The sequence below is a fragment of the Buteo buteo genome, chromosome Z (assembly GCF_964188355.1).
Source record: "Buteo buteo chromosome Z, bButBut1.hap1.1, whole genome shotgun sequence".
In the NCBI taxonomy this organism is placed as follows: Eukaryota; Metazoa; Chordata; class Aves; order Accipitriformes; family Accipitridae; genus Buteo; species Buteo buteo.
Genome location: NC_134204.1, coordinates 47,524,721 through 47,537,916, shown reverse-complemented (window position 1 = coordinate 47,537,916; position 13,196 = coordinate 47,524,721). Strand labels below are relative to the sequence as shown.

Below are 13,196 nucleotides of genomic sequence, written 5' to 3'. Positions count from 1 at the left end.
ATCTTTCAAGTAAGATTAGCAGCAATGCTAAATAAGTACTAATACAACTTCTCTATTCAAGTATCTTCTGTTTATATATCCAACAATTCTGACACTAGAATTTGCACTGGGACTTTCGCTTAGTTATTTATGTTTGCACCCCTAGTTTTTCTTAAATTTACAACTCTCACAGTGGACATCTAGATTCTATAAACACAGCAGTTGTGATTTCCATTCCTATGATTTTCAGTGGATCATATTAGACTACAATAGAACTCTAGAAATAGAATTTGAAGCAATGCCAGATCTGATGTCTTATAGGAGTTTATTGCATCAATATCAATACCTAATCAACCAAATATATAATTTCACTAAAAGAAAATCTGGTAGAGTAGTTTCAGAGAGTCTGATTTCTCTAAGCCCACTTTGATTGCCACTATTTTATCATATTTCAATATCTTTGTAATAAAAAAAAAATCATATCTTCCATTATTCTGTTTCAGATCAATGTCAAGTTTTCTTGGAGTTTTTTAAAACTTTCTCTTTGTTCCAGGACTTGCTTAAAAGCAGCAGTAACACCTAGAGACCAACTCGAGAAGGTTTCATTTTGGATAGTAATATAACTGCAGGAGTTTGTGACTGGAATAAATAACACATCTAGTATTTACAAATTCTCTTCTTTCAAAAAAGTGAATGCTAAAAAGGAAAGAAAACGTCAAAAGCAGTGTTCTTTTATATGGAAGTCTTGAGGAGCACATCCTTTGTTGCTTTGCTTTTTAAATGTGACTGTCACTACTTGCAAAACTGGACATAGCTCATCTATAATAAAAAAGCAAGATGTAAATGTAATTTCCTCTACCTGCACTCATAAGTTTAGGACTATTTAAATTCTCTAATCTGAGTCTAATTTGAGCCTAAAATCTCGAAGTCTCAAGTCTTTTTAGATTAAAAAGTATTGATTTATTAAACAAAAAATATATGTAAAACTAGATTGCTGAAACTCTACAGTATATATACTTACATAATTGTATATAAACAGATTATTAAATAGCAAGCAACATAACTTTTTATCAAGCAAACTTATTCTTATGCAACTTTGAAAATTCCAATAAATGTCCACAAAATCCTGTAATCTGAAACCATTAGTAGAAAACCTTTATGATCATTTTGCTGATAGTATTTGTTCACGCTGCTTAGTCCTTAAAATCTTATTTAATACACTGCTATATTGTAAGACTGCTTAGCACAGAAGTTTCAGTCACATTGGTACTTGAATTTGCAAACAGGTAAAAGCTTATAATATGCTTGAATAAAGCAGCAGAATTGTTACAGTTTCTATATATAAAGTTGTTGAAACTTATCTAAACTGAAAATCCTGAGAGCAATTTCTCTGAAGTCAGAAAGTAAATGCAAACAACTATATATGTGTTCATGTTTTAAATATTGTAAAGAACTAAATGTGTTATTTGGTCTTAAGAATACAATAGGTCACATTCATTTTCTAAATTAATCCTTCCCCTCTTATAAAATCAATTCTCTTTTTAAGATGATGATTTATGTTCCACTGTTTCAATTACAACGTACAATGTCTTCATCCTAAGGGCACCTTTGTCTGTGTATACTTTATTACAGTGACTACTTTCACCAGGTCTATATGTAAATTAGTGGCTGTTGTTATGGACTTGAAAATAAATAAGTTGATTTAAAAGGTGAAACAGCATCTTATGAAGGCTCTACTGCTTTTTGTTTTATGTGTAGTTACTGGGAGCTACTACAGTAACAAATAAAAAAATTGTGACAATTTTGAAGTGCTTCTGGCCATCTATGGTTTCCAGTGTTTTCTATTCAGGTGGATAAAAATAGAGTTATTCTGATATTCATTAGTGCTGTAGAGATTTTTGATCTTCAGAGCTGAAGACTGAGTAATACTTTTGTAGTGTAGGAAGGAGTAGAATCTGTGAAAAGAGAAAAATGAAAAACATCTCAGACTTCAGTATTGTAATCCAGCACAAATAAATGGGGCCCTTAGCTAGAAACAGCTAGATTTGGTTTTATTTCAAAGGTACTCTACAAGTGATGTCTGTGCTATCTTTCAGAAATTCTGCTGGCTAGTATTACACAGAAGCTATTCCTTCTCCACTGTGCTTTTCAAAAGCAGGTGTTGGCATAATCTATAGCACAAGAGTTCAGAAGCAGGAAATCCAGGAGTGATCCATGATCCAACTTCATCATAAAAAGCATGGAAATAAGTTTTGTCTAGGAAGGCAGAAAAGTGTACCCCTGAGCTGCTTTGCCCCAAAGGAGTATAAAGCTGGCCTATGCTTGACAGGGCCAAATGCAGGTTTCAGGCAGCCATTATCTTAGACTCCACATTTCACAAGTATGTAAATACAACTTCGTCACTACATATTTCATGGGTATTGCTAAAGCTAAATTATGACCTCAGTTTTTCCTCCATTCTTTCTCCTTGTTTTAACCACGGTTGCTACTTTTATCAGACTCTGGCACTTTTAGAGCAAACTTCACTTTAAAATTAGACGGCTTGCATACTCAAGTGTGTAGCTTGTGGACATTAAGGAGCAAAAGTCCAGTATCAGAGCATGAAAAGTATTCTGCAGCCACATCCTGTGGCCTTACTTTACACTTCTCTTTTACCAGGTCTTGTAGGATCACTATACAAACCACTTACATGACATGCAAGAAATGAAAAGGTACCCTAAGATTAATTCCACAAAAATTCATTTCTACACACAATCTCTCATAGAGATTTAAACAGAGCCTATAGGCTATTTTAGCTCACAGGAAATTTTCCCTTTGTTTCCTAACACATTTTACTAAACAAGACTCAAGGGACTGATAGTTACTTAATTATGGTAAATATAAGACAGAATAGCAAAACGAAGTAATATGTAAACTTTCATATGCTGTGCAATAAAGAAAAAAGAAGTGATTTTACTACAATAATTTTACAGTGGTTAAACAATTAGTACATTCATACAGATACACTATTAAAGACTGTTCTATCAATACAAAGAGCATTTAATATATACACTGCATTTCTTTTTGAGGAGGAGAGACACTTCTGCAGGAATTCAAAATCACTAATGCTAATCCCAAGACAGGTAAGTAAACCTGGAGAATGAGGCTAATCATTGCATACATTATCATTTAATTGTATACATTTGTTCAATATCAACTGTTTTAGCTAGGGCCCAAACTTTTAACAAAATGCATTCAACATTTTCACTTTTAGTCTTATTTAACACCATAACAGACAATTACAGTTTAAGGGTATATTGCTTGTACTCATAAAAATTAATGTTCCCAATGTATGTCTGCATCTATATCCAAGACAGCAGGAAGTGTACTGTAACACATACCCCTTTCCTTTAGGTCTTCAATGTATGCCTTCATAAACTCTTTCTCAATTTGCTCCCGTTCACGTTCACTTTCTATAATTTCTTCTGTGTCTTCACATACAATAGTTTCAACTGGGCTGTCCCTGAGGCTTACAAATCTAGAGAGAGATTAACACAAGAATATATGCAACAGGCTTCTGAACATCACTGGCCAGCATGAACAACATTTTAGAAGTTGCTACTACAGCCAGAAGGGCAAAGAAAGAACATTTGCTCAATTTTTCTATTATGGTATTGTTAGGATCCATTTATTATTAGAACTAAAGATCTCAGATGGCACCTTCTCTATACTCCACTTTCCATATAAAAATGACTAGATTTATCTCTTTCTTTTTGCCTACTTACATAAATCATTCTTTGCAGCAACAGATATATTTCTTTATTATGGAACTTCTGACAGACTACACTGTAATTTCACATCTGTTAATGAGAGGTATGAACTTCATCCTAACAACATTGCCTAGCAATCTGGAATTTTTCCAGCATCACTTAGCAGACATGTATCTCCATTTTTTGATTGTTGTACTTCTCTTTCCAATGCATGACTGGACATGCATTATGTCGTATTCGCAAATTTCCTAAAGCTACACATTGCAGGTCAAAAACTAGATGGTTACATAAACAATTTACAAAATGTGCAAATATAGTTCACAGCATTCTGAAAATCTCTGATGATATTACTACTCCAAGAAGGAAAAAAAATCAATAAAATTGTTACTTTCAAAAGAACAAATGTTCCAACAAATCATATGGGTTTTTAAAATCTCATAAATTGCTGTGAGTCTGTGGTCAGTTGACCTTGGCTGGCCCGGTGCCCACTGAGGAGCTCTCTCACTCCCCCTCCTCAGCAGGACAGGAAGCAAATATAAGACGAAAAGCTCACAGGCTGAGACAAAGATGACTTAATGAAGAAAAGCAAAAGCAAAGCAAAGCAAAAAAAAATTATTCTCTACTTCTAATCAACAGGCGATGTCCAGCCACTTCCTGGGAAGCAGGAACTCGGTACTTGTAGCGTTTGCTTTGAAAGGCAAACACCTTAATAACAAATGGCCCACCTCCTTTCTCCTTTCTCTTAGCTTTTTTGCTGAGCATGACTTCATACGGTATGGAATACCCCTTTGGTCAGTTTGAGTCAGCTGTCCCAGCTATGTCCCCTACCAACTTCTTGTTCATCCTCAGCCTACTGGCCTTTGTGGGGGAGGTTTGGAGAGACAGCCTTGATGCTGTGGAAGCATTGTTCAACAGTAGTCAAAAACCTTGGTGTGTTATCAACACCATTCTAGCTACAAACACAAAGCCTGGCACTGTAAGGGCTGCTATGGGGAAAGTTAACTCCATCCCAGCCAGACCCAGTATAGAGTCTTGAATGGTTTCATAATCAAAATTCTGAACATCACCTGCAGAAATGCAAGGTCATTGTAATTGCAGACTGAAGGCCTTTTAGTCTTATCCTCCGTGCAGTAACAAGGTACTGTTTCACAGCAAAGAATATATGAACTACTAACCTCATGTGACACTATTTAGCCTTTTAACTAGCCGTGTGTCCCACTCCCAACAGCATACTTTTGACAGCACTGAGCTTATCAACAGCTAATTGCCAGACTACTGGTCCCACTCTGGGGCATGGCTTTGCAACTCCAGAGTTAGAGCTACTATGACCAAGTCTACACGGGAATAGCAGTTTAGGCATACAGACACACAGTGTAGGGAACTGGCAGATGAAAACCAGAAAGCTTCTACCCCTCTGCAATTTCGAATCTTGCTAGTGCATCCTTAAGGATTCTGATATAAATTGGGTCAGAATTTGACCACCAGGTATGGTAGAAACTGATGCTTGTAAAAGTGTTTCTTTTGGGTGCATCTACCATATCTTCTTAAGAACATATTCCTTTCTCTCTCACTTTTACTTACTTTAATCCTGTGGTTGACTCACAGACAGCTGTAGGTATCTCAACCAGGTCATCGCCACTGACAACTAGCAAACTGAGGTTTGGCATGTTGACCAGAGCTCGTGGAAGGTAAGTCAACTTGTTTTTCTGTAGAAGAAGCGTCTGCAGTTGATCTAACCTGTAAAAATGTAAAAGATAAAGATAATGTAAAATATTTATTTCAGACAGGAACATCTATCCAAAATAGCGATACATACTTAATCTTGTCTAAAAAAAGAACAATTACATGCACCACCTTTGGTTTCTCAAAAATTACTTATACCACACTTTCACAAATTGTCATCAACTTTAATGGAAATTTCCAATTATGGTTCAACATTGTAGATATTACTAGCATACCTCTGACAGGTACTCAGAAGCATGGCCAAGATAAAATGTTACAAAAATTACTGTGCTTTCATATAGAAGATGTTGACAGATTATGATATAAAGCCTCAACATGTGTATCCCAGAACTAATGAAAAATGTGGGTCACCAGCTTACACCTTTGGCCATATGCTGTTTTCTATGAACCAGATGCATCCGTGCTAGGCAGTATATTCCCATCTATTGTATTTCACTAGTAATTAGTACTGTGGGGAGCAAGAGAAAGACCAGCTCCTGGTCATATGACTTTTGCAAGTTGTCCCACTGAAATCAATTTAATGACAATGTTTTGTGGAGGAAGGCATTGGGCTGCTTTTGCTTTATTTCCTCTGGCTTTTCCTAATTCAGTAGTAATTTGTGGCTGTGCATTTATTCCTTGGAGTAGATAGAAGACAAAAAGCATAGCAAACTGATGAAACAAGTTTACCTCATTTGACCAGAAGGGTCCATTCCTAAAACACTGTTACAGGCTATTGTTTATCAGGCCCATATGGTTTGTTTGAATTTAGGGAAAGATATTAAGTAAGGCTTCAGTCTAGTGCCAACTCATCTTTTTTAATCACAGACTTCATGGTAGTTCACTGAGGTTCTTCGACACTGCAGGCATTGAAATCATGAGTCTGAATGAGTACCAGTTTACGGGGGAGGAGTGGGCGTATCCTGACATTTTCTAGCCTTCAGAATGCACATGAGCCCAAGGGATCTCAAAATTCAAAACTCAAAGACAAACAAAGAAAATCTTATTTTGTGCTATCTGCTTATGATGCTTCAGTGTTGAGGCTGGCAACTCAATATGAAATGGAGAAGATGAAATGTAGAAAAGGAATATTTTGGAGATAGAAAATTATATATAGGTTACAGGGGAAAAATGACCCTTAAGTTGAGTGTGTATCCTTCCATAAAATAAAAATATCTTCTTAGAAGCTCTTTGAAGTTAATCAAATTCCTGCTCAGGTCCCCTGGAAAAAAATGGCAGGTTTATACTATTATGGCTAGAGCATGTGAATTACTTACATAATTAAGACTTCAGCCCTGCTGTCAGAGAAATCTGTGATTACACAATGTCCCAGAAAAGTCTTTTTGCCCAACAACAAAGGTCTTGTGAAAGTTAAGATTGAATGAGTTTTCTGTGAAATCTCTTCTGACTCAGGGATCTCTATTCCCAGATCAATAAATAATCCACATTTTTTAAAATAAACTTCAGTTAATAAGTGTTTTAGTTTACTTATGGCTATGTAAAGTTTTGTAAACCAAGTTATAACAGGATTCCAGAATGAATAAATAGGCCTAGGGATAATAAAAGTGCTTTCTCAGGCTAGTAAGTCCCATTAAAGGGATCAGTCCCATTAAAATGAGTTCTAGTGGATCTCTAAAATGAGAGAGTGAGTATATGTGTGCACATGCATATATACTTTGGAGTAGGAGGGGAGGATTGTCAGTGGTTTTTTTTAATCTTACCAATATTTTTCTGCTTTACTGACAAAGTTTTTCAGGTTCTTTCAGTAACTTAAATATGCTTTAGTTCATGTTTCCCTCCACCCCTTCTACCCTCCAGATTGATACTTCTGATAACTCCATATGGTGAGTCGTCTTTGCTGGAACTGGGGCAGAGTATGCCCCACGAACTTCCCAAAGAGCAGTGCCTGGATATAATGACAAATTATCATGAATACAGCAGAAAATTTAATTAGTTAACGGAACAGTAGAGGCACTGACTGTGCAATCTGCCATCAACGAGCTAAAAAATGTAGTTTCTCTTCTCTGACCTAGTCCATCAATAAGAACAGTAAAGCTTACATGCAAAACTATCTGATGCATATCTAAATGTAATTTTTTCATGTGATTTTTCATTAATGGTGTCCCTTGGAACCTTGTTACTTTCTACATTTTCTTTGTAGTTCACAAGCCTGTCAATGAATTAAAACATAAACTACCTGTCTATGTCTTCTGGGAGATCTTTCAGGTTGTTGCTGCTAATATCCAGCCACTGCAAATTAGACATCCGGAGTACACAGATTGGAATAGAATGGAACTTGTTTGCTGACATGTCCACAACTGTGACTTGTTTCAGGTTACTTAGCTAGAAAGAAGTGGTGCTTTATTTTAGTTATGTTTTGCAGATACAAGAAGACATTTCATTCATCAAACATTCTTATTCCTCTCAAAGCACTTAGAAAAATAAGAATTGAATATTTTTTACTCAATTTTTTGCCAGCTTTATCACTTAGTCACATTTTATAGGAAAAAGGATTTCAGAAATAACTACGTCCCAAAGTGTTCATCAGCTTTCTAACACTGTCATGGTATTGAATGAAATTTTTTTCTAATAAAACCTGTAGTTTCAGATGTCACCAAGGCTGCAACTAGACAATGACTTAGTTCCTTCCTAAGTTACATATGAACTAAGGTCTGAAGTGACAAAACACAGTTTTGATAATGTATAGAATCCAGGTTACCATCCTCAAAATCAGAGATTTTATAACTCCCATTAAAAATACATAGATTTCCTTTGCTATAACTCTGTTATGCACTGAAAGTGTATTGCTATGAGACCCTTAGAAAATGAAATTGCCAATTTAAACCAACAGAAAATTTGGTCCAATATTTTTCAAAGATCTTTAAAAATACATCTTTCATACTGCAAACTGAATATATAAGGTGCACTAGAGCTTTTTATTTGAATACTTTTCAAAGGAATTACATTTTTAAGTAATAAACCTTTAGCACAATGAAGGTTAACTACAAATGTAAAATATACCTGTTAAAGAAATAAATGTGTTAAATAAAGCTCTCTGTGTACTGAATCAATTATTCACACTACCAGTGTTCATAAAACCATGCAGCTAGCTAAAGTGAATGTCAAAGGAGTATAAATGTTAAGCAAAAAAAGTACTTTAGTATTGAAACTATGTCTCTGAGCTTCTAGTCACATGTCACCATCATAATCTAGGTCTGTAGATCCTGATACAGAAGAGAAAGTAGCAAAAAAATTTTGTTGGTCTTTGCCTGAATGTTTCTTAGAATGTAGAAAATAATTGGGAACCAAAAACCCCAAACCAAACATATTTTCCACTTCCAAAGTGAGCAAAATGCAAGCAACAGCATCAATTATGAAAAAAAATCAGAAAGTAATAAAATACATTCTGAGAAAGATTTTTTAATTATCATTTATTAAGAATCAAGTTATATTTTATGGCCAAATTTCTTCTTACTGCAGTACTGCCAGACTTTCATTTTAATTTGACTCGTGCCATTTAAAATGTTCACATTCACAACTTGGTGCTGTGTCAGAGCCAGTTCGGTTTGGGATTTTTTTGGCGGTGGGTTTTTTGTTTGTGGGTGTGGGGTTTTTGTTTGGTCTGGGGTTATAAAATTATATTGTTGCCAGACCTTAAAAATTTGGGGCAATGTTTTCAGGCAGATTTACTGAAGTTATCTTATTACAAATGACTACACAATTAAGTTTACGTTTCTAAAACATATTAGAGGTTCAGAGTTTCTCAAGTCAAAGATATAATTTCTAAATCTGCATTAAAACAGCCTTGGTGAGGCATTACCATGGAAATGTCTCACTCCTGATTCAGAACAGGCAAGCACACATTTTATTCTGACACATCTGACTTCCAAACCATTTTGTCATTTTGAGGACTGACTACTAGCAATGAACTCTCACTCCTATACTGTAAATTTTCCAGATACTGAATCTTTTTTCCAACAAAACAGAACCTTCCTTTGAACAAAGAAAGCAGAGTGACTCTTCTAGATTGTAGCAATGAGAGAATAGAGAAAATAATTGGCACCATCTTTACACTGTATTTACTTTGTGGTTTCAAATTATTGTCACAATTCCAAATCCCAAGCAAATATTTCAAGTTTCTCTTTACTCAGAACAATTTGCTAAAACTGCTGATACATTTCTTTCAACAAACTCTGCCAAAAGAGTTCTCAAACTGTGCACAAAGAAGAAAAGCCACACTCTCCAAACACCAAGCAGCAGGTTATTTTAAAATAGACATCACTGTTCACCTAAGTTCCTAAACACTTTGCTTTCACATGCAGCCACCTGTTATGGTGAAACAACTTGGTAATGTTAACATTAAGTGGTAAAATGGTGTTTCTTTAACAGTAGTAACTAGTTTTATAGGTTTTCCTGAAAGTGCTTTATTGTGTTAAATATTAAAAGTAACATTAATATAGCAGTATTTTTTTAATAAGCAATGTTTCTGCCTTTTTTTATGTAGTATTGAAAATAGATTGGTTTAATACTTGATTAGATGAGAATCTACATTTTTCAGAAGTTTGTACTCCCATAAAAATGTACCAAAAAAATATAAGGCTATGGACTCTCTTGATATCAAGTTTGGTTCAGCATGCCACAGAATATATGGAGCCATGATTATATTGTGTAAGCTGCAAGCCCTCAGTACTTGTTCTTTTAGGGTAATATTTAACAAAACCTGTCCATTTTCTATAGTATGTTGAAGCCTAATGGAGTTTTTATTTAATCTGTCTCTGATATGTTACCAACAGACATCTATGATATACGATGCATTGGAAATTATGGCACCTATGTGTTATATTTTCTAAAGAAAACCCTGTGTATTTTATTTCTTCTTGAAGGACTGATGGATTTTTGCACCTTTTATAACATTTCATTTTCAAACAAGCATGGTTCCCTTATCATTTTTACATAATAATTTATTTTTGCGTGATGTTGATTTTTGCTATTTTCCTCTGTTATATGACTTTGAATCAATCAGTGTATAGGCTTTATGCAAGTTCCATTTTAAAAAATAGTTATATTTGATAGTCTAGCTACCTGGACCCACTTATTGTGGTCCTTGTGTTCAATCACTGTTGTCATTTTTATTTGACAAACTGCCCCATTTTGCTTATCTTAATAATTTTTTTCATAGAAATAATCCAGATAACATTGTAGAACTCCACTGCTTCTCTTTCCTTCTGACAAATGAACCTTCAGTTGAACGAAAAGGACATCATGTGCTGGACTGAACAAGTTTTTTGATTAATGGGTGTGGTTTTAATTCCTGCCTGCATTTCCCATGAAAGGGATTTACTGATAAGGTTGCATGCAAGTTTACCATGAGTTGCCTACTACTTAGTGCCAGCAAATGAAAAGGTGTAAAGTCATGTCAAGCCTTACCACAAAAATACTGTATTTTTCAATTACATGTAAACATTCTGAGACAGAAACAACATCCAATCAAATTCAATATATGACAAGACATACAAAGGATTAACCTGGAAATGTCTATCAATCCACTACAAACGTGCTTTTGTCCAGAAATTTTAGACTCAGTGAATTTAAAAAAATTTGTACCACTTCAATAAGATCAGATTATCACATATGTTGTCTCCTAAAACACACAGATTGGCACCCAGCATCTCATTACCTTGCTGAAAGCAGTACGGTGTACATGACAAAGGAGCACCCTAGGTGCAAACTGCACAGATGCCCACTTAGCTCTCAGGCATTCAAACTAAAACCCCAGCTTTTCTTTCACAGAACTGTAAGTGTAACCTCTTCTATAATCTCATTGACACTCCTAGAGAGACGTACCAATTAAAGAAACAGGGTACAAGCTTCTTTAGAGGCAGAAGATATCTTTCATGAAGACACACTTGTATATTTATAGCCCAGTCCACCATCGGACTTCCAAACTGGACTCTTAAACTTGAGGAGGCAAAGGCTTTTAACAGTCAACCCCACACTTAGTAACAGGGTACTCATTCACATATTTTGTGACAAAACCCTCTGAAGCCTAAAAATGCATGACTTCAAACAGCACTTCATTTGGTGGTAACATGATAAGCTTAATCCAAGAAATGTATGTGGAAGCATATCTTCACCCAAATGGCATTATTCAGATTTTGCAATGCTAAAATCCTAAATCTTTTGCAGAGTTAATCCACAAACAGACGCTGTTATTCTGATGCCAGACTGTTTACTTTGAAGTTTAACATTATCCCCTTTCATCTTTGGAACATTACCATCATTCAAACACCTAATGTTTAATGTCTAATAGGGTAATTATAGCTATGATGATCTAAGCATAAATAGTTCGTAGAAAGGGACTTTGCTTTTTATTAGAGCATTTTTTTGTATACACAAACCTTTCATGAGGTCTGCAAAGAATGAGAAAGCTGGCTGCATATGCAATATTCACAAAAATATCAGGTATTGATCATTCACAGGTGATTGAAGAACCACATAGCAATAAGAGCAGGACTATCTTCATACAGTTAAGATCCCTAAGAATGTGGATCATGTGTTTAAATTTAAGTATAGGAGTTGTTCCAAGCCAATAGATGAGTCACATGCATGAAATTAAGTATCCAATTAATGATTTTCTGAGCTGAAGTCAAAACAAGTCTGCTGTCTCAAAAAATAAATTCATGTTGATTAGTTACATTAAATTTTCGTAGTATTACTGCTGCAGCTACACACAGACTGCACATATTATTGCACTTTGCGATCATAAAGTCTTCTCATCTTCAAATCTCCAAAACTTTTAAATAAAGGACACATATCAGAAGAGAAAACTAGGCTCTACCAAAAGTCAATTACAGGTTTCTCATCAACTTAAATGGATGCCGTAGCTCACTTTGGGTGCATACTCTTCATGTTGTAATTAAAACCACTAGAAGAGGAAGAGCAGCAATGTCAGCAGCATACGGGCCTTAACTGACCTCTCGGGAATGTTTAGATAGTAAGTGTCCTTTGAATATATCAGAAGACCTTTTTAAGATATATTCTGTTCCTTCACGAAGAGATTACCAGAAGTGCTCGCTTTCAAAATGGAATAGAAAGACAGAAGTTGTTCTAATTTCTGCTCCAAAATGCAACAGCAGTTGAAGAGATACTATTCAAATGGTGCCATCTTATGATTTTAACATATACTACAATTCTGTTTTGCTATGACAATACACTGTAGCCTGTAAAGTCACTCTTCCGAGTTTAAAAACTGAGTATGTTCATTTGAGCTCATTCTGTAACCCAGAGTAAATGACTATTTGCCAAAGTAGGACAAGGGGAGAACAAAATAGAAGGAAATTTTCTTCTGTAACAACACAAAAAAGATATTATAAACAAAGATGACAACAAAAATAAATAATTATAACACACTGGTTGTTGGTTTTCCTTTACATTGATAAAACAGTAACCATTCACTTGAAAGGAAAAAATTATCAAGGATATTTGAAGAGATAATAGCAGTAGAAGAGAACCAGGTAATGGCATAATATTGACAGAAGCAAAATAAATACTAAGAAAAATTATGTGAGAAAAATATTCAAGTGAAACTAAGAATGTGGTCCTATGGCTCTAACCTATTATAGTGGCACCATTTTGATGATAGATGGTGAAATCATTTCACCTTATCTTTATTGGTGCTGGGCAATGACAACAGTTTTCTACATCAGATTGAACAGATATAGCCCGATGAACTTGGAAACAAGACTT

General features: G+C 35.0%; 1 protein-coding gene across 1 annotated transcript in view; it reads right to left on the bottom strand.

Moving 5' to 3' along the window:
- Positions 1 to 287: 287 nt before the first annotated feature.
- Positions 288 to 13,196, bottom strand: part of LRRC2 (leucine rich repeat containing 2) — a 67,746-nt gene continuing 54,837 nt past the window's right edge. Inside the window, exons 6-9 of the mRNA XM_075021337.1 lie at positions 7,648 to 7,793; positions 5,310 to 5,465; positions 3,360 to 3,496; positions 288 to 1,934 (exon numbers count right to left, since the gene is read on the bottom strand). Coding sequence (XP_074877438.1) covers positions 1,885 to 1,934; positions 3,360 to 3,496; positions 5,310 to 5,465; positions 7,648 to 7,793 — 489 coding nt within the window. The 3' untranslated portion in view covers positions 288 to 1,884. The remainder of the gene's footprint in view (positions 1,935 to 3,359; positions 3,497 to 5,309; positions 5,466 to 7,647; positions 7,794 to 13,196) is intronic.